Raw genomic sequence first — 25,459 nt, forward strand, 5'->3', positions numbered from 1 at the left:
CAATAAAATATCTGCACGTGGCGAATATCCAATCTTTAACTTTCAAAGCTAAATTAATTTTCTCTTACAATTTTCCGATTCTTTGACAGAACAACATCGGCTCTTACTACTCGTCAAAACACCGCCCCCACGAAACCACATGTCACGGTCTACGTAATCCCAATCCCTACAACTCCCATTTTATCCATAAAAGAAATGCTATTTATTTTTTTTATATTCTCTTTAGATATTTTTTTTAAAAAAAAAAATTATGAGAGATAAATGAAATTAAAAAAAAAAAAAAAAAAACCGAAACAGTCATCTATTTTCAAAAAAAAAAATGCTAGATGTTCCTTTAGTGTTTTTTTAGTGTCTTCTCAACTGTGATGTGCCTTTTAAAATTACCGTTCAATTTAAAATTATTATTATTGACTTTTAATTTATTAGTAATTTTAAAAGTCACATAACAATTGAGAGAACGTAAAAAAAATACTAAAAGAACACTTAATATTTTTCTTTTCAAAATCCACTTTCTTTTCCATTTTCAAAGACCCACAACATGGTCTAAAATGCCAGCCAAAACATAGCCCTCTCTTTCTGAGTAACCTCGGAATCTCCACGTCCACAAAAGTCTAAAAACCACCTCAATCAACACAAGAACAATCTAGTCCATGAGACCCCTCAAAAACTTTGACCTTAACCAAATCATCACCAATCTTTTTGCTGAAAGCCACCACATGGTCCAAACCGAAGTGTTTATTTTACACTTGTAAGGTTGCCGAGAGAGGTTGATGAGTGAAAGAAACCCCCAACACCCACTCAAAAAGACAAAAAGCGAGAAAAAAACATAGTTTTTGCTAACGTGGCACCAAACCAATGCCTTCGCCACCGTTTGAGCACCTTTTTTTTTTATTTTTTTATTTTTTTAGTGCTTTGCTTTTCCTTTCGCGCCTCTTTCCTTTGACGATCCTGCAGCCTAATTCCCTCGCGAGTCGCGACGCTCACACCAGCCCCCAAGTCATATTCCTTGCCGACGTGGTTTTTCACGCGCGTGAAAAACGTCTTTGGAGCTCAAGCTTCTAGAAGATAATGGTGCTTTTATGGACACGTGTCGGTTTTGTGGGGATGACTCAATACAGTTTTTTCGTGACGGTTCATGCACCTAAGCGATGATCGTACTCGAACTAGATAAGGTCGGCTTCACGATAGCGTCAATTACAGCGGACACGTGGTGGATTTTTAAAGGTGATTAACTGAAGTGGGTCCCTTTGTTCTACAGTAGACAGGGACGACCGTACTTATCTCTCTGTCCACTCTTCTCCATTCATCTATAAATATCACCCATTTACCATCCATTTAGAAAAAGAAAAAAAGAAAGAAATCAAATTCGAAAAAACATTTTAGCTTCTTTCTCTCTCTCTTTGTAATTCTTCAGCTTTGTGAAAAAACTGTTGCCAGAAATGGGTGTGCCGGAGACAGACCTACTTTCTCAGCTCAGCTTGCCGCCGGGATTTCGGTTCTATCCGACGGATGAGGAGCTTTTGGTGCAATATCTGTGTAGAAAAGTAGCTGGGCACCATTTCAATTTGCAAATTATTGCTGAGATTGATTTGTACAAGTTTGATCCATGGGTTTTACCAAGTAAGATTTCATTCCACCCCAAAATTGAAGCTTTAAGTGCACCAATCTTTAACTATAATTCAATCTGGTACTAAAGTTTTTTTACGCTCTGTTTCTTGCAGGCAAAGCAATATTTGGTGAAAAAGAATGGTACTTTTTCAGTCCTAGGGACAGAAAGTATCCAAACGGTTCAAGGCCAAACAGAGTTGCAGGCTCTGGGTATTGGAAGGCCACTGGAACCGACAAGGTGATCACAACGGAAGGTCGTAAGGTTGGGATCAAAAAAGCTCTGGTTTTCTATGTCGGAAAAGCCCCCAAAGGAACCAAAACTAATTGGATCATGCACGAGTACCGCCTCTTAGAACACTCGCGAAAGAACGGAAGCTCTAAGGTAGCAATTTTTGTAAAATATAGTTTAAGATTCATAATCTGAGATTCTCTGAGTCTGGGTTTGTATTTGTGTACGTTAGGTGTTTGTGATTTGTTTTCTGATAAAGAGTTTTTATGTTGCAGTTGGATGATTGGGTTTTGTGTCGGATTTATAAGAAGCACTCGAGCTCTCAGAAGCCCACAACAAGCGTTTCGAGCATAGAACACAGTAATGATTCGTCGTCCTCGTCCCACTTAGACGATGTGTTGGAGTCGCTGCCGGAGATTGAAGACCGATTCTTCACTTTGCCACGCACGAATTCTCTTAGACCCCAGCAACAGGACGACAAGCTCAACTTTCAGAATCTGGGTTCCGGGAGTTTCGACTGGGCGAGTCTTGTAAGCCTCAACTCGGTGCCTGAACTCGGTGATCTGGAAAATCAACCTCAGGCTCAGACTCAGGGACTTGTGAACTATGCCAGTAATGACATGTATGTCCCTTCTATTCCGCCGCTTTGCCACGTGGAATCGCCGCCGGAGAAGTTCCGGAATTTGATGGATGAGGAGGTTCAGAGTGGTCCCAAAACTCAGCGGATCGATAACGCGGGGTTCTTCCGACAGAACTCGAACCTGTTGACGCAGAGTTTTTCTAACTCGCTTGACCCGTACGGGTTTAGGTACCCGAATCAGCCGGGTGGGTTCGGGTTTAGGCAGTGAAAAAGTTCGAAGAAAAAAAGAAACCCAAAAAAAAAAAAAAAAAAAAAAAAAAAAGTAGTAAGAAAAAAAGAGAAAGGGAGTAGTAGTGCATTGCTTTGAAAACAGTTGGATTGCAGCCAATTTCTGTATATATTTCTGGGATTCTTTGGGCTAACATTTTGGCTTTAGATTCCAAAAGTGCGAGTTTGGAACCTTTACTGTTTTGGTTGTAACGCCAATGGGGCAATGAAAATTTGCCACATTTTTGCTGGGGTAGGAGCATAGAGGGTCAGATCCAAATGTACAAAAGGGAAACAGGAATCTTTGTACAATTTAATCCAGATTAATTAGAATATGATTTCCATCAGAGGTTTGCAGAATCTGCCACGTCATGTTTGGACATCAATAATTGTCTTGCAATTAAATTCGGCTTCTGAGCTCCAATTATGTGAATTGGATGTGACCCATCAATTTGTTCATAACAAACAATGAATAGCAAGAAGGATGGCGATGGGAGGATGTGGTAGGGACATGTTAATGACAATGTTTTAGTATTAACAGAAAGATCTTGGAACAAGGGTTCTGGCATGGATATTATGGGGATAATATCATGAGTTATAGGAGTTTTATTTAAAAGTTTTTAAGATATTTTTTTTTTCTAGCTTTGGTGAGAATGTTGTGGACGAGGATAGATTTGGAAAAATTATTTCAGTTAAATATCTTTGTTTACTAGTGTACGTGGAACACTACTTCTTTGGTTCAATAGAATATGTACTCTTTTTTTCATCATGCAAAATTTCAAGCTTTGGTTACTTATAATGTCACGAATAAAGACCGAAAAATCTTTAATCCATATTTGCTCCTCCATTGATGGCAATTGATTGCCTGTCTTCACTAGACAACGTGCAGCCATATTTGCATTTCTTTTAGTGTGCTGCACATATCATGATTAGAGAATTTAGAGTATTGTCTTTCCATCTTCAACCAGATGTTCATATTGATTCCAAGATTATAACGCATGCATGAACTATATCCAGTGCATTACTCTTTAATACGATAATCTAAATACCCAAATTCCACAATTTTTTCATATCGCATATGATTCTGATACTATTGATAGGTCAATTATATAAAGTTTTAGAGACATTTATTCAAGATTGAAAAGAAAGTGCCCCACTACTCAAAATTTGGCTTATTGATGCCTATTGAGTCACTTTACCGCTTAATGCTAAGTATGACACATAGCTAAAGTATAACTTTAAGCATGCTTATTTATGTTCTTGAATACTTTTTTTATTGCAAGTCAATTTTTAAGGGTATGTTTTATCCAAAATTTGTATCACATCATCGTTTTCTTTATTTACTTTTTTCAATTCAAAAAGGTAATCTATCTAATCTGTCCATGATATGACGAGTGATTGTGAGGAATCAAGCCTCCCAATGCTCCATTTATCTAACTCAATCGGTGATGTAAGACGATATGTGTCTATATTTTGGGTAAAAATAAAAATAATGAGAATATCACAAATAATATTGGAGCAGCACAACTTGATCAGAATTTTATCCGTTCTCGCACAATGAAAGTATAAAAGGAAAAATTGTCACAATTCCCACCGATTTTCAATATTAGGATTTTATTTTATTGTATTAGGACTGTATTTTCAATGCTTAATATGGTTAGATATGCTTTAATTATTTTCATTTCCTAATTAGGATTAGATTTGCTTTAATAATTTTATTTTCCTTATTAGGATTATGTTTACTATTACTACAAAGATTATGTTTACTTTCTCTCCAAGTATTTCTCTTTTATAAATAGGCTAGCTTATTACTTTATGGACAAAAATTTCCTCCAAACCAATCTGACGAAAATATTCAACACATTTAAAATAGTGTCAAGTGTCTATAAACATTTAAAAGGCACATTAATTTTTTTTTAATAGGGGAAATCAAATAATTTCATTAATAAATAGTTACGGTTTTAGCCATTACAATATCCCTAATGCAAAGGGGAGTCGTAGTTAGTCATAGCTGACTTGTATTAAGAGCAATTGCCAGTTTTGCAACCTTATGCGCAACTTCATTTGCCGTTCGCCACACATGTTGAATTTTTCATGAATGACAACCTTGAAGCATCTCCTTCGTTTCCTCCAACAAGTTTCCAAATTTTGCCTAGCTCCTCTCCTCCCTTTGTACCACTTGCACTACCTCTAGGGAGTCCCCTTCAAGGATGATGTCCGTGAGTCCCAATTGTCTCATAAGCACCATTAAATTCTTAACATTATTAATAGCAGTTTAGTAACTTAGACTAAATTTAATGTGTCTTTTAAATGTTTAATGATATTTTGTACTATTTTAAATGGATTAGAAGATATTTCCTTAAGACTAGTTTGGACGAAATTTATGTCCTTACTTTATTATGTAAAACTAATTCATTGAATTATTTTAAAATCAAAATTTTTTTTCTCAAATACTCTGCAAAATTTTTTTTTTTTTTTAGCCTACAGGCTTATTTTTTCTTTTGGTTATATGATAAAACCGTTTCTCCTTACGCAATCAAATTCATTATTTTTTGATTAATTACTTTAGTCTTTCTGCTACGTCACTTGGAGATAGAAACCAAAAAATATCCTGGAAAGGAGAGGCTAATGACAATCAATCAACATAAACAAAAAAACTGAAATGAGATATTTTTCTTTTTCTGTTTTCCACAGAGAAAGTTAAAGGATTCTTTATCCTGACAAACAGTACGTAGAACATTTACGGCCACATGGCAAAAAGCTAGAAGATAAGTCCTAGGTTTTTAACGTTACTTGCACGGGTTGGAGACTGTAAAATTTGAAGCTTTTTGTCCGTCAGATCGATACCTCGGAATCATTCTCGTCTGTCAGACGGATAATTCTCAGATGCCATCCATCCATCCAATTAATCATGGTTGGATAGAAAACTTTTCACACTTTCGGATAGATATGCTTTGACCGTTGATTCCAGTGATTCTTTACTTGCACGTGTGGTCAACGTGACAGCTATTTCCACCATTTGACAATTACCTCTCATATTTCTTCCATAATCAAACCCATAAACAATTTGAATCGTATAAGTTATTACATTTACGACGACCACCCTATGCAGCTATGCTTGCGTGTATACAAAGATTTGATCTTTTTTAGCTATAAAAAGGCATGATTATTGAACCAAATGATTGACTAAGCTTTGGAAAGTTTAGCTTATTGGAATACAATTAATTATTCTCTTTGACTTAAAACAAATAGACGCAACACATTTTTAAATAATCATCACAATATATTTCTAAACTATATATATCTTTGGATTAATTTGATTTTTTCAAAAAGGTGTTCACATTTATAGAAAATTAATTGAATAAATACTTTCGTTTCTACTTTCTAAAAGCTGCCATATATTATTATTTTATTTTAAGATAGTAAAAAAAAAAAATACCCTTCTATTTTAGGACAAAGAGACTATATATTATGATTATGTTAATGAAAAGAAAACAATTTTCCAAATGTGAGTAGGGTTTGCGAGTTTAAAGATTGTGTGCTTGACGAATTCAACTTCAAATGTACAACTTAACATGCTGAGAAATTGGCATTGACATAACCATTTTGGGAGAAATTTTTTGTTTGTTTGTAAAATAATATTATTATTAATTAGTAAACGGTTAATTTCTACTATCATGCCATAGATTACATTACTCCTGTATAAATTATAAGGCTAACGCCACATCATTTGATTGTTTTAAATTAAATGATTAAATTTACATTTTCATACCCGCTTAACCTTTTAAGATAAGTGATAGTTTAATATGATATTAGAGCAAATGTCCTAATTCGAACCAGCCGACATGTACTCCCAAAACAAAAACATCCATCACAAATTAATATCTTCTAATCTAATGATAAGACACAAAAAGCACTAGAAAATCGAGACAAGTAGGTTTCAAAGTATTGTATAATAATATAAGTATACTCCAAAAATGGTAGAGCATGATTTTTTTTGCCACTAACCATACCCACCTTCCCAACAAGTAGTGACAAACTATGATGTGTTATTTCTCCCTTGTCCCGAAAAGTGGGCACTAGGGAGCATGTCCTAAAACATTGTTGCTATAATAATAATTTGACTAATTGAATTGAATAGAATATAGGCATTGTTGCTATAATAATAATTTGACTAATTGAATTGAATTGAATAGAATATAGCCCAACACTCCCACTTGCATATGATATTTTGCTCCGTGCCTTCACTCTATTGCTTCTCTTTATGGGAAATCGATCGGGGACAAGAACAATAAAATAAGTGTCTATGGTGGTCGGATTTGAGTTTTCATGTATGCCCTTCAATTATACCGACAGGCTAGTGAGGTGGAGTAATATATATGCTTGTGTTTTCAGCTAGAATTAATCAGTTTAATATTAGTTGAGGCCAGAAAATTAATTTAATTAAAGGGGAGCTCCCATTTGTTCTATATATATGTGTGCGCGCGCGTGTGTGGGGTGTGTGTGTGTTGTGTGTGTGGTTTTGAGAGGACAACGATAGGGGTGCAAAGGCGGTTACGGTTAGCGGTTAGTGGCAATAACCGCTAACCGTAACCGCCCTAGCGGTTAGTAAATTTCACTAACCGCAACCGCTAACCGCCTAGCGGTTAACGGTTAGCGGTTAGTGGCCGGTTAGCGGTTAGTGAAATAGATAACCGCCCGCTAACCGCTTTTTTAAAATTGGGCTTTTTTTTTTGGGCTTTTTGGGCTTTTTTTTACCCTCATTTTTTTTCTTGTATTTTTAATATCTTCTTGGGCCCAATTGCTATAAATATTTGAATTGTCATTGGATCATATGATTAAGTGTTAATCTTATAAACTTACAAACAAACAAAAATACTTCAATTGTAGTTATAAGTAACACATTGTTTAATCCAATGTCAATTACTTAATTTGATATTATATGAATCACATTGTCATTGTCATTGTACATGAATAATTGATTAAGTATTGGAATTGTAATTGGATCATATAGTTAAATATTTATCTTATACATTTATATTATTCAATATGCATATAATATAACTATAAGCAATTATATATATATATATATATATATAATTCAAAATTGTTCAAAATTGTTAATTTTCTTCTTTTTTTTCTTTCAAAAAATGGTTAAATTTCTTTTTCTAAAAAATGTTCAAAAAATACATTAATACTTCAATTGTGATTATAAGTAACACATTGTTGAATCTAGTGTCAATTACTTAATTTGATATTATATAATCATATAGTCTCATTAAATTATATCATATGATTCATATGATTAATTATTTAAATTCTTATCATATTTACTTATAATCTTTTTTCTTTGAATTGAACTTAATATCTAATGGTAAATGGTAATGTTCAAACTCCTAAATCCTAAATTCCTAAAGTATCTAATAATGCTTTAATTAAATTGTAGACTTGTAGTTATAAGTAACATATTGTTTAATTCAATTGAATCAATTGTGATTATCATTGTACATGAATCATATGATTAACTTGTAGACTTATGACTTATGAGTTATGTCATATTATATATGTATTATTTATTATTATATAATCATATGATTTAATGATCAAGTCATCATGTGATATAATCATATCAATTATAGTGATAATATATAAATTACTAAAATTATAATGATAATACATTAATACTTTAAATTATGTTTATAAGTAACACATTGGTCATTGTTTAATCCAATGTCAATTACTTAATTTGATATTATACGAATCATATCATCATTGTACATTAATAATATGATTCACTTGGAAGTCTTGAATAAAGTATTTGAATTGTCATTGAATCATATGATTAACTATTGATATTATACATTTATATTATTCATATACATATGTAGACTTATATAAACTTATAGGTTTATAACATACATTGGAAATAAGTCTCTAGATATTTAATTGTTGTATTAGTATGAATTAGTATATTTATGAGTTATGTCATATTATATATGTATAATTTGTTATTATATAATCAAATGATTTAATAATCAATCTCATGTGATATAATCATATAAATTATAGTGATAATATATTAATACTCAAATTGTGATTTAATTATTTTTAAAAAAAAATTGTGATTTAATGATTAAGTGATTATATGATATAATTATATAAATTATAGTGATAATATATTAATACTCAAATTGTGATTTAATTATTTTTTAAAAAAATTGTGATTTAATGATCAAGTGATTATGTTATATGTATAAATATTTTTATAATTATAATTATATTATATATAAAAAGGCGGTTAGCGGTTAGCGGTTACGGTTAGTAGACCCAATAACCGCTAACCGCTAGCGGTTATGGCGGTTAGACGGTTAGCGGTTAATGCGGTTAGACGGTTAGGCGGTTAGGCGGTTGGCGGTTATAGCGGTTAGCGGTTAGCGGGCGGTTAAAAACCGCCCGCCTTTGCACCCCTAGACAACGACATGCAATGAGAAGAACATGCAGCAGTCTTCAAGAGATTTTTAGGTAATAATTACTGGGGTTGTCTTTGAGAAAGCAACCCATTCTAGCTATCATGTTCATTACATGGATATATATATAACAGTCGTCTTGCTTGGATTCATGGTGTTTCATAAAATATTTAGCTTATTTTTAGTTTAAAAAATTACTTTTAATCTATTTTAGTTGCCCATTTTTTTAAAACAGTTATACTCGACTCAATATTTTAACCATCTAGTTTTACTATTCCATTTAAATATTTTTTTCTCCAACAACCATTGATTTGATCAGTGTTAGATTGTAATTTGAAATTCCATATATAATCATCAAGTTTATATAATATATATGCATTATTTATATTAAGTTAGTCCTTGTCAAATCATTTTCTACTTTTTGGTGTTACATTACTGTTATTCAAGATTGATACAATTCACACCTACCCTTAATCAAAAAAGAAAAAGAAAGAAGTTCAAGCATAATATTTTGCAATGTTCGATTTAACCCGGTTAAGAGAAATCTTATTGAACTACAGTATTCAGCAAATTTGATAAACATTCAATTCGCTAATCAAAATGCTTGAGATAAGTTTTTTTTTTTTTTTTGCTAATTTTTATTGAAGGGATAATTAAAATAACATTTTAGTTATTATGAATAACCCAATGGCAATGTGAATGCTACTTATTCAAAGTTCAAAATATATATCTCTACTTTTATACTCTTCTCTAGCTAGTCTCTTGAATCTTGACCACAACTGGGGTTACTTTTATAACTTTCCAAAAAGTTATTCCTTTTTCAGGGAAAAACGTGGGTAGCACGACTACTTGTGCATTTTAGCAAAAGTTACGGCTACTTCTCACGCATGCACTTACGTCATACAAAGTACAAACCGTGTTTTGTGTCGATTACCCTTAATTAATTTCATCAACAAAAAACCTTTGCGTTAAGAAATTTGTTTTCCATGTTCATAATATTATATAATAGTGAAAAATAATTTTAAATATTTTGTTATATGACGTCTTTGTTAATATTTTATTTCTTTATTTTATCAAACCAATTAATCCTACGTTGTCATTTACGACGTTACTTCGCGCCCATTAATTTACCCCAGTTAGAACCTTGTTTTCCGTGATAAAAAGCACGTGACTCATGCACGTTTAATTACATTTATTGAATATAGAATAGTACACATGCAGGAAGTAAAAAAACATTTTCTCTTGGTTTCGAAAATTCAAATCTGTGTGGGAATATAATTACTTTGACATTTTCAATGGATTCATATCAATGGTCTCGAATTTTGATCAGAATTCTTATGTTTTCACACCGTTTCCTCAATTCAACGGTTTGAAAATTGCTATCAATGTAGTTGTTAAATCAACGTGTTGACTAAAATTCACTTTTAATAGGCAATGCTAATGCATAAAATATTTAATTTAAATTATAAGTGATTTGAAGAAGTTAAAGTTCAATTACAGTACCGATTCCTAGAGGCAGACGGGTGAAACTGAAAGGAAAGTCAAAATGGATCACTTTCCAGTACGAGAAACTTCCTCGAGTATGTTCTAAATGTGGAGTTATCAAGCATGGAAGAGGAGGTTGTCTCAACACACTCCCCCCAGGAAGTAAGCCCCAATATGGTCCTTGGTTGCGGGTTCATTCACCCTCCAGAAGGATTGAAGAAAACAGAGGGAGATCCAGGGGATCTTTCAACCGGAGTGATTCTGAATACCATTCCCACTCGAACGAACGGTCCAGCAGGCCTTGCGAAAATCATGCAAGAACTGGTCAGTCCAGGGAGCGTGAAAATTCGGTTGAAAGGGGAGCTTCTTCACCGGAAAAGTCTTTTCCTGTCCAGAGAGCTCACCGGGCTTCGCCGGAAAATTCAATGGCAGACGTTACGAGCGAAGACAACAGGGGCGCAATTCACGGCAATGATGAAGGAAGTAATAACGTATGGCAAGGATGCGAATCCCCCAACCAAACGGATCCTTGCCATAAAGTGCCGAGGAAAACAACGGAATTTTCCCTTAATGAATCGGTGGAGGGATTGACGCAAGGCATTAATGTTGCACTAAATATGGGTGGAGCTAAAAATCAGGATGGGGGAATTAAAGTACCGCACACAAACGGTCATATGGCTCCTCCAATTAATGTTGAAGATTCCCTCCTTAATGAGAATAGCAAGGTGGCGGAAGTGAAGGAGAAAAACGGGACACACGTGGATGCTTCAAAACTGTCCTCACCAGTTTCTCCAAAAGATAATGGGGAAGGGAGACACATGGGCAATTCTAAGGGAATGAGGTGGCACGTAGAGAAAGGCCATGCAACCCAGGAGGGGGGGGACGTCGACCCTCAAAGAAACCCTGCAATGAAATGGAAACGTCGGGCTAGAGCGGGTCAAGTCTTTGCAACAAAACCTGCTTCGTCGATTCCGGGAGATAACAAAAAAAAACGAATGTCCAAGGGAGAAGCAGAAGCAATAAAGGGGGGAAAAAAGGGGAAAACGACAGAACAAGGGGTAGGTGTTTTTGAGGAAGATTCTCTGATCGGTTCGGGAATGGCGAGGGCTGGCCTTCAGCCTCGCCGACCGCAATGAAAATATTGAGTTGGAACTGCCGGGGGCTTGGGAACCCGCGGACAGTTCGAGACCTACACCGAATGGTGAAGGTTAAGCGCCCAAATGTGATATTCTTAATGGAAACAAAGCTTAGACAGAATAAAATGGAGTTAATAAAGGTGAAGTTGGGTTTTAATAATGTCTTTACGGTGGATTGTGAGGGAAGAAGCGGAGGTTTAGCACTGTTCTGGAACAACGAAGCGGGCATCGAAATCCAGAATTACAGTCGTCGCCACATAAACGCAAAGGTCAATTCTGGAAATGGAGGAGAATCTTGGAAGTTAACTGGGTTTTATGGGCATCCGCAGGCAAGTAAAAGAAAGGAGGTTTGGAATTTGCTATGTCACTTAAAATCTTTTTCACCAAAGCCCTGGCTTTGTGTGGGAGATTTTAATGAAATAGTTGGAGAGTCCGAAAAAGTTGGAGGTTTAAGGCGTGCTCCAGGATTGATGGAGGCCTTCCAAGAGTCCCTATCTTTCTGTGAGCTCTCAGACCTGGGGGCCCAAGGCCCTTTCTTTACGTGGAACAACGGTCAAGAAGGGCTTTTTTTCATTCAAGAACGGTTGGATAGGGCTGTTGCTTCCTCGGAATGGTGCACTTTATTTCCTGAAGCAAAAGTGACCATTGAAGCTTCTTTGACGTCAGACCATGCCCCTGTTATGGTGTGTCCAAAAAGAAGTCCCAACAAAAGGAGCAAGAGAGCGAGTTTTAAGTACGAAGCCAAATGGGCGATGGAAGAGGAAAGCAAAAATATTATCAAAAGGGTATGGAAACAAAAATCTGCTCCAGGAGATAAATGGGTAGGCTTAAACTTCAAGCTGGAACGGTGCAAAAGCCAACTTTTGAGATGGAATCGTGGAAAGCAGGGAAGAATAGAAGAAGAAATCAAGGGCAAAAGTGACAGAATTGTCGAATTGCAGTCAGTAGAGGGTCTCCCAGAGGCAGCTTTGGTCCGCACTCTACAAGCTGAAATTCATTCACTTTTAGCCCAAGAGGAGCTTCAATGGAGGCAGAAATCGAAGGAACTGTGGCTTAAAAGTGGAGACAGGAACACACGGTATTTCCACGAAAGTGCAAAACAAAGGAGGAAGAGAAACACAATTGAAAGAATCCAAGATGCTGACGGGGTGTTGAGAACCAGCCCAGTCGAAGTGGAAGATGCTTTTGTCAATTATTTTGATTCCCTGTTCAAGTCCGAATATGGGGGAGCAGGAGCTATAAATTTACAAGGACTGGAAGGAATAGTGACGGCAGAGATGAACTCACAGTTACTCAAGGAATTTTCCAGAGAAGAAATAAAAGAAGCTTTAAACCAAATGTCACCTCTTAAAGCCCCCGGCCCGGATGGCTTGTCGGCGGGATTTTTTCTAGACAACTGGGAGACGGTGGGGGAGGAGGTTTGTCAAGCTGTACTTTTTTCCTTAAATTTTGGAATTGTCAATGAGGATTTGAATTTTACTTATATTGCTTTAATTCCGAAAATTGCTCAACCATCTAGTGTATCGGAATTTCGCCCAATTAGCCTATGCAACGTCATATATAAGATCTTGTCCAAGGTTCTAGCTAACCGACTTAAGACAATCTTACCCCATATTATTTCCCCCCATCAGAGTGCAATTCCTGGGAGACTCATATCTGATAATGTTCTTGCCGCTTATGAAACCCTTCACACTATGCATTCTCGAATGTACGGTAAGAAGGGTTATATGGCGGTAAAATTAGATATGAGCAAAGCCTATGATCGGGTGGAATGGAATTTTTTGGAGGATGTCATGAGGAGGATGGGGTTTGCGGACCAATGGGTAAACCTCATCATGATGTGTGTGCGTACGGTGAAGTATGCGGTGCTCGTAAATGGGAACCCGGTGGGTAGTATATCCCCCTCAAGGGGGATCCGTCAAGGGGACCCAATATCGCCTTATCTATTTTTGATCTGTGCGGAGGCTCTCAGTTCTCTATTGATACAGGCAGATCGGGATGGCACTTTGGAAGGAGTCCCCACTTCAAGGAGGGGACCTCGATTAAATCACCTTTTTTTCGCAGATGACAGTTTACTTTTTTGCAGGGCTAGTCTAGAGCATTGGAAAAAGCTATCTGACATATTGCAAATTTATGAGTCAGCCTCAGGCCAACGCCTCAACCGTTCCAAAACGGCCATATTCTTCAGCCGCAACACATCTAGAGAAATCAAGGAGCAAATCATGGCGGTTTCGGAACTACCCTCTTCACAGCGATATGACACTTATTTAGGATTGCCCGCTCTCATTGGCAAATCCCGGATTGGCGCTTTCCAAAACATAAAGGAGAGGGTATGGAGAAGGCTCCAAGACTGGAAATTAAAGTTTCTTTCCCAGGCAGGAAAAGAGATACTGTTGAAGGCTGTCATCCAGGCAATACCGACCTATAGTATGGGAGTCTTTCTTCTTCCCAAAGCACTTTGCTCAGAGATTAATTCTTTAATGCTTAAATTTTGGTGGGGCCACAACGCCAAGGATTCTGGGATTCCTTGGATGAGCTGAAGTCGGATGGGTTTTCCAAAGAAAAAGGGAGGTATGGGCTTCCGAGACTTACATTGTTTCAATTTGGCCCTTCTTGCCAAACAGGTTTGGCGGTTGTGGAAAATGGAAGATAGTCTTACATCAAGAATTTTGAAGGCTAAATACTACCCGGGTGTTTCAATTTTTGAGGCAAAACTGGGTAATAAACCATCCTACGCTTGGCGTAGTATATCCAAAGCTAGAGAGTTGGTGTCGGAGGGACTATTGTGGAGAATTGGTAATGGAGAAAGTACTCCCATTTGGGGGGCAAAGTGGATTCCCTGTCCGTCCACTTATTGCGTGCAATCTCCCAGAAGAATTTTGGCAGAAAATGCTGTGGTGAGAGATCTTATTGATCAAGACTCATTGTGGTGGAATCAGTCTCTTTTAGAGGAAATATTCAAGAGGGATGAAATTCAGGCCATCAATTCAATCCCCATTAGTGCAACCAATCAGCCGGATATTCAGATTTGGAGGGGAACCCCGCAAGGAATTTTTTCGGTTCGCAGCGCTTACCATTTGGCAAAAGAAATGGAGTCTCGTGGCCACGCTGAAAGCTCCAAAAGGGAAGCAGAGAGTGATCTTTGGGCAGGGATATGGAAGTCAGCACTTCCTAATGCAGTGAAGAATTTTATGTGGAGGGCCTGCCAAAATATACTACCTACAAAGGAAAACTTACATAGGAGAAAGATATCGAAAGACCCTTGGTGTCCAATTTGCAACTTAGAAGTGGAGACCACAACCCATATTCTGTGGAGCTGTAATTCTGCCCAAGATGTTTGGGGAGTCAGTGATCGTATATTCCAGAAGAAATGCAGCGTGGAAGGAGAATTCCGTGTCTTGGCCGAATACTTCATGCAAAGCAAGGTGGACAATGCATTTGAAACCTTTGCGCTGACAGCCAGGAATATCTGGTTTAGGCGCAACGAATGGATTCATGAGGGCCTGTTCACCCATCCGACGGATCTTGCAAGGCGCGCATCACGATCCCTGCAGGAGTTCAAAGAGGCGAACGCTACAGAGGGCTGTGGTGTATTGCGCGGTCAAGACCAAGTTTTGAACTGGGAAAAACCGAATGAGGGCTTTTACAAAGCCAATTGCGATGCTGCAGTGAACACAATAAATGGGCGATTGGGTTTGGGTGTCATTATCAGAGATCATATGGGGACCGTAATAGCAGCACGAAGTATTACAAAAAGGGGATTTTTGGATCCCACATCAGCTGAAATTTTAGCCATGCATCAAGGAGCAATGCTGTGCAAGGAGTTGGGCTTACAAAAAGTTATAATGGAAGGAGATGCCCAAGTGGTTGTTTCGGCTCTTCAGAATGAAGACAAGTTGGATTGTAGATGGGGTCACCTTATTGCAGATGTGCGATCCACACTCCAATATGCTCAAAGTTGGAGTGTCAGCCATGTACGCAGGCAACGAAACGAAGCGGCACACAATCTAGCTAAAACAGCTACCCACGATGTTATAGATAAAACTTGGATGATGTCCATTCCTGAGTGTATTTGTAACATTGTTTTGACAGAGCTTAGCCTCTAGTCTTGTTATCATTCTATAAGAAATCTCAGATTCTTTTGCAAAAAAAAAAAAAAAAAACTATAATATCATGTTGAAAAAAAACTATAATACAAAGTGTGAACTATGATATATACCATGGTAATAAAATATACCATGTGAACTATTATAGTTTTTCAAAAAAACTATCATACCATGTTAATAAAATATTAAATAAAGAAATAAAAAAAAGAGTTGTTGTTGCCCGATGGCCAAGTTCTTCGGATTGAGATGAGCACAAAGTGTGAACGTACGTGGCGAGTGTGAAAGCCAGCAAATCATCATGTGCTGATATTATCGTTGGTGCACCACCCCCCACATGTCACGGAGTGATGACATGTTTTAATGAGTCGTTTGTTTGACTCGATCAGTGCATGCTGGCAATTGCTGGCAGAACAGAAAACGATCGATCTATTTGTCTCCATCTTCAATTTTCTGTCTTTTATCGCAATCACACCTAATTTCACAATGCCATCTCACTAACTAATTCCAAATCTATCTTATGTCGCCGTTTCATTACCAAATCTTTCATCTTATATTATTGGTTTTCTTTTTCTTTTTCTTTTTTTTTTTTTAAAAAAGTTCAAATACAAATATTTCTATAAGTAAATATAGAAGAAGAGAGCACCTTTAACATATAAACAAGGACAGAGCCAGAAAATTTTATGGGAGGGGGCAGCCAAAATTTTTTATTTTAGTTCTTTAGAATTTTTTTATTAAAAAAATTATTTTGGTTGTGTTTTATGAAATAAAGACTATCATAAGGGCCAAAAAAAAAAAAAAAAAATTGAAAGTAAGGGCAAACAAATGGACATTTGAAAGTAGAGACCAAAAATTTTTTTAAAAAAATTAATGGATATGGTGCAAAAAAATTAAGAATAGGGCCAAAAGTTTTTATTGGATATGGCCAAAAAATCTAAAAATATGGCCAAATTGTTTTTTGGAGGGGTCCAAATGACTAAACTTAAAACTTTTTTTTTTTTTTTTTCCTTATTTGGGGGGGGACCATAGCCTATCCCGGTCCCCCCTCCCTCCGTCTACATACAAACCACTTATTTCCTGCTCTTAATGCCTGCTAGAGTGATATATATTAAGGATAGAGCATTCATACTCGATTTTGGTTAGTTGTGTACTAAAACATTTTCAAAAATAAAATAAAATTATACATCTGGCTTAACAAAATAGTTAAAGATTTGCGAGCTTTGTAACTCAATTTTTTTTTTTTTTTTAACTATATTAATAGTAATAATAATAATAAATGCAATCTTGTTCTCTATTTTCCTTGAGAATAAGGGAATTTTATATATATATATATAATGGGAAAGTGAAAGTGGATAACTAAAATGTTGAGCAACTTTTACTACAAAACGCTTTACAAACTGATGACATGAAATTCTATAAATGGTGAAATCATTAAGCAAAAAAAAATGCCTAGAAGTCAATCATAAACTCTTAATTATTTTATTAATTATAAACTGTCACATCAATTTCAAAATAAATTTATTGTAAAAATTACAATAAATTATAATTTATCAATTATAAACTGCCCTAACTATTTTTCTTATAAAAATTACATTTCTTTTCAAATACACTTAATATATTGCTAAAATTGACTCTAAAACTCACGTCATAAAAGAGCTAAAATGTTAAGCTAGGGTTTGACCCAAGTTGCCAAGGGAAAGATAAGAATGACAGTTAAACCAAGGACTTCTATGTTATAATGAGGTAACATATCATTATCCTAATTATAGTATGTTCTCATGCATGCGGTGTTTAGTCCACGTGCTCCAAAAGAAAAGGAATTAACAAACAAATAAATATTCGGTAAAAAATATTGTAGAGGTCATTGGGATTTATTAATCTTTTTATCAAAGTGTTTTATTAAGTTTAAAACCTATCAAATTACTCTTTGAGGCGGTGGTATGTTATCAAATCACTCCCTTCGAAGTCCTTCTATTACGTTTTTATGAACGATAGACAATAAAATATAGGCTGATGGCCACGTCACGCCAATTAATTTTGCGACACCATTCAAAAAATGCCACAATAAAAAATGAAAATGAAAGAAAAAAAAAAAAAAAAGACTTGGTTGGGGGGTGGTTGAACCACCCTCTTTGACCATTTAGGATTTTTTGACCACCTTTTTTTAGCCACTAGCTAGGGTTGGTTCTACTAATCAACCAACTGATTTTTTTTTTTTTTTTTTTTTAAGGTGACATTTTTGAAATTAGGACGCGAAGTTAATTGGTGTTGACTCAATGATATGTTTACGATTCAATCTTTTTTTTTATTTTTTGGATATAATGTATCCTTCAACCGAAAACCTAACGAAAAGAATATGGAGGAAGTGATTTGATAACTGAATATATTTCAACAAGTAATTTGGTAAGTTTTATACCCTAAGTAACGATTGGATAAAAATGTTAAACTTCAGTGACAATATTTTTTCCTAAATATATATTATCAAGTTCGGGAGTAAGTTTTAAACTCTAATTTTATGCACTTCACACAATATTGGTTGACTTCTCATAGCTACAAAATTACTTTTAAATTTGCATATATTTGGGGTTTGGCCCAAGGGGGTGGTTCGACCACCCAGCTCTCCTATTTTTTTTTTTTTTTGTTGGTTTTTTTGTTTAAATATGACGTGGCACCCAAAAACTTAGGTATCACGCCACATGGCGCCTTGAAACCATAGGTACCACGTCACGTGTAAGGGTGATGTAGCGTTCGGTTAAAAAACTTAACAGAATCTTGACGGAGATACCAAGTGGGTTAATTTACTTACCACATGTACCATTTGTGATATTTTTGAAAACTCAGGTGACTATTTGATTTTGGTGCAAACTACATGTTGGAAAGGTATTTAACCATTATTATTATTATTAGTTTTGTCTCTGAGTATAATATTTTTTTTTATCATAAATAAAATTTTCTTTAACTAATAATTTTGAACTGCACTAAACACTATATATATAGATATATATTCAACAATACATCAAAACAAACGAAGAGCATGTGTATAGGCCTTCCCATCCAGGCAGGCTTAGTAGTAGTGATTGGGCCAGTAGTTTTAGGCTCAGTCTCATATATGTTTCCAATCGACCCAACTATTTTGTTACCTTGAAAGTTGAAACCAAGGCCGGTTTGTTAGATTTTGAGCCCAAAAGACGATATTATTATTGTAATTTCCATATAGGTGCATAATTTTAGTAGATATTCATAATTAAAAACATTTACAGATAAAAGAAATAGTATCTATAATATAAGTTCCCAAGAGGTAGCTCAATCGACTGGGACTACGCCTAATGAAGTGAAGGTCACTAGTTCGAATTCTCCTACCTCATCTTGTGTGAATATGTCAGAAAGAAAAAAAAAAAAAAATCTATAATATAAAACTATATCATGACTGGAATCAAATTAATTTTAAGACATAAGATAATAGAACTTGATTTATCAAAGGCACTATTTCAACTTTCAACCTGCATAAGCAAATAAAAAGTTCTCTAACATATGATCAATTAGCCAACAATAAATACGTAAATAAAAAAGGATAAATATACGTTGGTTGGCCCCTTGAACTAATAGTCATTTCTTATTTAGTTTCATGAATTGATATGTGTGTCACTTAGATACATCAAACTACCATTTTGTTGCATTTAAACCCCTCCGTTAGAGTCAGCTATTTGCATGTTTGATTGGAAAAGTGGTAGCTGCTTTGCACACTACCACTTTTATGTTAGCCTTCATATAATAGTACCCCTCCTTTACTTACAAGCAAAATAATAAAGTAATAATAAAAAAAAAAACAAAAAAAAAGAAGAAGAAGAAGGAGAATGGGTGGTTCAACCACCCAAAATCAATGGGTTTTTAATGTTAAAATGTTGATTAAATGATTAAGAAGCATGTTACATATCATTCTTTCAACCATCGTCTTTTGCAAATCCATTAATGGATCCACCATTGAATTTGTGAACTCATGTGGGTCTCACACAAATTCAATGGTGGATTCACCCATTCACTACAAGGAGATTGATGAAAGATGGGATGGATATTGATTAAATATACCATTTCATATATATCAGATTAAACTTTTGTGATAAGTGATGATTTAACATGGTATTAGTGTCAAAAGTCTTGAGTTTGAACTTGTCTTTATCAATTCACCTAATTTAAATTAAATATTTCACATGTTGAGCATCACATATTAAAAGAGAGTTTGAGTCCACACATGAAAGGGAGTGTTAAAGTATTGATTAAATAAGTAAATGTACCATTCGCAGCTACTCGATCTAGGGGAGAGCCACCACCCATTTTCACTTTTTTTTTTTTTAATTAAATTTAGCATTTTTTTATTAATAATTATAAAAGGTAAATTTAGTTTAATTTTCAATGATCAAAACAGTGATAGTTTCAAAATTTTTGGTCAGATATGATTTTTCCATGGATTCTAACCAACCATCAATGCTAATAGAGAGGGCTTAATTGCAATAAAATGGCTTTTAAAGGTGAGTTATACTCAAGTTTTATATAAAATATCAATCACATTGAAACAAAACCCAGCAGTTAAATTGTAATGAAACTCAGAAGTTGAAATGAATAGTAATCCTCATGGAGAAAATCACGTAATTAGTTCGCAACAAATAAGAAAAACATGCCTCCTACTGATCATCACTACAAAAAAACAATTTTTTTCTCACTGGAGTTTTCTGACGTGGCATTTCTGACGCGCGTCGATTGTCAGAAGCATAGGTGACACGAAAAAAATTTTCCTGACGTGCCAGTGACGTTAAATTCTGACGTTCTACTGTCTCACACGTCAGAAAATTTTCTGACGTGGTGGTTCTGATGCGCGTCAGAAAATTAAAACATTAAATAAAAAATTAATTTTTTTTTAAAAAAAATTTTCTGGAATTTTTTTTTGAATTAAAAATTTATTTATTTAAATTATTATTATTTTTTTTGGAATTCCTCTGCACGGCAGCTCCCTCATGCTGCCGTGTAGATCTGTGTTTCTCAACATAGCTGCACCATGGTGCAGAGATGGTGCACGTCCATGCTCTTCTTCTTCCTCGATCTTCTTCTTCTTCTCCTATTTTTATTTTTATTTTTATTTTTCTTATGCTTCTCTTCTCCCTTTCTTTTTCTTCTTCTCTTCTCCTTTTCTTTTTGTTCTCCTTCTTTTGCCTAATTTCTTCCATCTGCCGTGGAGAGAAGGGAGAGGAGAGGGAGAGAGTGTGGGAAAAATAAATGAGGAGAGAAGAATAAAAAGAGAAAAAAAGTGGAGGGAAAATAAGAAGAGGGAAAAATTTCAAAATTTCGGCCTCTTTTTTTTTTTTCCTCTTGACACGCAATATTTAGCATATCAGAAAATTTTTGATGCGCCAAACCGGTGTGTCAGAAAATTCTGATGCGCCAAACCGGTGCGTCAGAAAAAATCGGCACGTCAGAAAATTCTGACGCACCAGACTGGTGTGTCAAAAATTTCTGACGCGCCGGTTTGGCGCGTCAGAATTTTCTGACTTGGCAAAAATTATGTACTGTTTGCCACGTCAGAAAATAGCAATTTTTTTGTAGTGCATGTGCTATAATTTTTTATTTTATACATATAGCTTGACACAGTGGTAGATTCAGGAATTTATCTTAGTAGGGGAAAAAATAAAGTAATAAAATATAATGAAGTTGCTGCTTACGGAAGATGACTCACCGCTCAGACAGGAGAACTTTCGTCACAGGCTTTACAAAACAAAATTATGGCGTAGTAGCAGCCAACAGCAATAAACAAGTGCGCAAAAAAAATAAAATAATAAAATAAAATTGTGGTAGCCTAGCAACTAGGTAAAAAGTAATGTAAAACACTCTCTGCTTCAGTTTACTTTGATTTTTGGGTTTGGCTGAGTTTTATAGGAGCTAAAAGTGTCAAAGATATAAAATTTGAGTTATTTTATAGGAGCTAGTAGAAACTTCGGGCATAAATTTTTGTAAAAAAAAAAACAATTTACCAGGGGTGGCGCCCCTGTGTGTATCTACCGCTGTTAACACAATTTGAACTCGACACGCAAACACAAATTGTCACTCCTATAATTAATGATTAGGTGGTCCTTAACATTTTGGGTTATATATATATATACTGATCTGGCGTGTAAGAGCCTGAGTTTGCGGCTCCATGCCTGAAAAAGCCTCATATATTCTTTATGCTTTATTGAGTAGGCCATGAAGATTGAAGAATTCTCAAAGATAGTTTTGGTATTACTTCCATGAAACGTATCTTTGACCTTCGGACACTTCCAATGCAATCGCAGGCATTGCATGTGTGTGACAAGTGCAAGAAACCAATAAAGACAAAGACAAGATCCAAATCACGTACACTTGATTATCCTAGGAAACCTACCTAACCGCCACGTACAAAAGAACCGCAGATCAACGGCCCCAATCCATGTCAGCACCGATCGGATTATTTATATATATATATATATGGTACGTTGGTTACAAGTCATTTAGCATTTAGGCCATCAAAATGTGGTGCAGATGATCAAGAATCGTTACGTTTAGGACGAAAGTTGTCATGTTAGAAACGCAACATATATGTGATTGCGACGGTTATTATAAAAGCAAATGGGAATTAAGGGAATTCATTCTAAAGCCTCTTAAAGACGTGGTTGGGAAAATTTGGTTTGGATAAGGATCGATGCCTGTCGACTCACACACGCCCAAATTTGTTAATAACAACATTTGTTTGTGGCATGATGCCCGGATTTGTCTCTCAAACTCCTTCTGCATGTCGTCAAGAACAAGAACCCCTAGCTAGCCGGCAGCCGCTGGAAAAGAAGAAAAGGCTGAAGGCCGGTTTTATGGCAGAAGAAATATATATCTGAACATAAATGGGAAGAAAGGTCATAATTAAAGCATAATATTTATTTAATTACTTGCTCAATGAATAATTGTGAAGATCTTGTAAGATTAATACACAGAGGTTCTATTATTGTCTAAGCATTTTAGAGGAATCATTAAAGAAAAGCGAATAGATATGTAAAGGCATAGAAGAACATGGGTCTACATGTACAAAATATGGCTTATATATATATATAATATATATAGTGCGCGTGCAAATTCAATCTTTATAAAGAGGAAGTTAGGTTTACTAGGAGAGATAGATATATATGGACTGAAACCCTAAAGTCGATAAAATATTATGGCTACCAATTGTGTCAAGGCTTATGCAACCCACATGCTCAGTAAGTCGGTATATTATATATATATACAAAGAATAATAACCACCCACGTTTTGAAAAGCTACTTTTTCCTACATTTCTCAATGGAAGTATGGAAGATTTTGATGCTCTAAAACAAACACGTGGAGTACTCCTAAAGGTTAATTAATATATACATTAATTTCTGCATTCTTGTGGTAAGACAGTCATAAATTTGGGGCCATTTTGCATAACTAGAATGTTAATGTGGGTTTCCCAACTAACCCTCGGATATATTAGCCATTAAAAAAAAAAAAATCTAGTAACTGGTTGAAATTGTTATATCAATATTGTGGGATAGTTTTGTGATAAAAATATGAAATATAACACTTCTTTATCGGATAGACTACTATAACGTAGATAGAGATCGATTCCACCCATGTATGGGAAATGCTTGATTTGGATTAAATTTTTGTTCATATGAGCATTGTACAAGTGTTGATGAGATGCACACTTCATCACAATTTTTTCTAAGAACCAAGAATTATCTCTTGATTCTTACGTTCAACACCTTATAAGACATTGATGCCCTGGTGAGGTTGGGCTAGGTGCTACTGTAATCACGCTCGACCTACCCTCTTTGATTAGAGATAAAAAAAAAAAAAAAAAAAAAAACAGAAACGCCTCACAAGATAGATCAAGAAAACGTTATTAGCTACTTCGAGGGAGCCGGGCCCTCCTAATACAAGAAGCTGTAATTTTGGAAAAAAAAAACTCAAATCATACTTCTTTAATGTTTCTCTTGCACTCGATCATTTATACAATTATACACGTTTGGAAATAACAGTCCCATAATTGACAATTCTAATTACGACTCCTACTCTTACTTGATATTAAGATAAACCACTACTAACCAAATACTAGATAAATTAAAATTACTAATTAATAACTAATTTCCCATTACTAGATAAACTATTAGACTCCCTCTTGGACGTCGACGGTAATTTAGGATTACATACTTCAACTGAAAAAAATAATTAAATAATAAATAATGAGCGCTTATTGACTCCTCCCCCCTTAATCACCCTTGCATATATTCTTAAGGTGAAAACTGCTACAAGATGTATTTTTTTTGCCCTCCTCATCCCCCATGACCACGTACATCTCCATTATCATTATCTCCCAAACACGCCTCTATCATAAAGAGATGTTTGCAGCAATGGCCCATACTATATTTACTGTTACATTTAAAACAGAGCCATTTTTCATGCCCTTTAAAAATCGAAACCGCGTGAATAGCTTCAACATTAATTAGCACCTTTAAAAATCGTAAGGGATGCGTCGACGATTATGCAACCTTTTGTGGAGAATGTCGTTAAATTGAATAGATCATTCCTTAATCAACAGTAATTGATCGAAATAAGATTTTCACTTATAATTTTTGGGAGGAGCCTTTTCATTTGACCTTCCTCATATAATCAACACATTGGTCGTGTTGCTTATATATCATCTTAATCTCCCGCCAATATCCAAGATACATCCAATTTTCCACGTACGCGCGTCTCATGTATGTCTGAAGAAGAAATTATACAAGCAATTTTTCCCTCACTAGCAATTGCCCGACCTTACGTGTCTCATTACCATTTTTTTGAGTAATTCTATAAGTCCTTCTTATATTCTTCTTGAGCCCCTCCAAAAATAATGTGACTATTAAAATTATCATTTGATTAAAATCTAATAATGATCAATCATAAGTCTAATGGTAATTTTAATAGCCACATCATTCTTGAAGGAACTTAAGAAGAACACAAGAGAGACTTTTAGTATTACTCTTTTTTTTTTTTACGACTTTCAAGAAATAAGGACGGGGAATTAATTAACTCTTCAATTATCTCCTGATTTGTCAAATATACATTTATTTTTATTTCTATTACCATTTTTGAATTTTTCATGTTGGCTTGGCTGTGATTTGTCTCTATTATTTAAAAATAATAAAAATAAATAAATACATAAAAGGGTACAAGACGTAAGACAATTTATCAAAAAGAATTACGAGTGCTTTGAGCAATATTTTGATTCCCTCGAACATATCACCCCTCTTTCTCTTTCATTTTTATTCTTTTTATTGTTATTTTCTCTGATTTTCATCGACAGAACCCTTGGGTCCTATCACATATATAGTCGTGTACCTCAAGGCCCCCACCACATCAAAATCTAATCAGGTTGCTACATTAAATATAAACTTTTTATTTTTTTTTATTTTTTTATGGGATACAAAGGGAAGGGGGGGAGTGGGGGACATCAAATAGAAACTTGAAAGGTGGATATTATCCCTAAAAAACAATTGAAGGCAGGGTCGTTAAGCTATACCTATAT

The 25,459-nt window shown here is 35.1% G+C and overlaps 1 protein-coding gene across 1 annotated transcript; it reads left to right on the top strand.

The window, feature by feature from the left end:
* Positions 1 to 1,347: 1,347 nt before the first annotated feature.
* On the top strand, positions 1,348 to 3,031 carry LOC132175791 (NAC domain-containing protein JA2L). The gene is made up of 3 exons (XM_059587844.1): positions 1,348 to 1,620; positions 1,722 to 1,990; positions 2,113 to 3,031. The coding sequence occupies exons 1-3, from the start codon at positions 1,440 to 1,442 to the stop codon at positions 2,683 to 2,685; spliced, it is 1,023 nt and encodes a 340-aa protein (XP_059443827.1). The 5' UTR covers positions 1,348 to 1,439; the 3' UTR covers positions 2,686 to 3,031.
* Positions 3,032 to 25,459: the final 22,428 nt, after the last annotated feature.

The sequence above is a fragment of the Corylus avellana genome, chromosome ca3 (assembly GCF_901000735.1).
Source record: "Corylus avellana chromosome ca3, CavTom2PMs-1.0".
Taxonomy (NCBI): Eukaryota; Viridiplantae; Streptophyta; class Magnoliopsida; order Fagales; family Betulaceae; genus Corylus; species Corylus avellana.

What these genes read in the sequence shown, in the direction of transcription:
- LOC132175791 (XM_059587844.1), top strand. Translation starts at nt 1,440, where the DNA reads ATGGGTGTGCCGGAGACAGACCTACTTTCTCAGCTCAGCTTGCCGCCG. An exon ending in TGATCCATGGGTTTTACCAA is followed by an intron (nt 1,621 to 1,721) that starts GTAAGATTTCAT and finishes TGTTTCTTGCAG; the next exon opens with GCAAAGCAATATTTGGTGAA. An exon ending in GAAAGAACGGAAGCTCTAAG is followed by an intron (nt 1,991 to 2,112) that starts GTAGCAATTTTT and finishes TTTATGTTGCAG; the next exon opens with TTGGATGATTGGGTTTTGTG.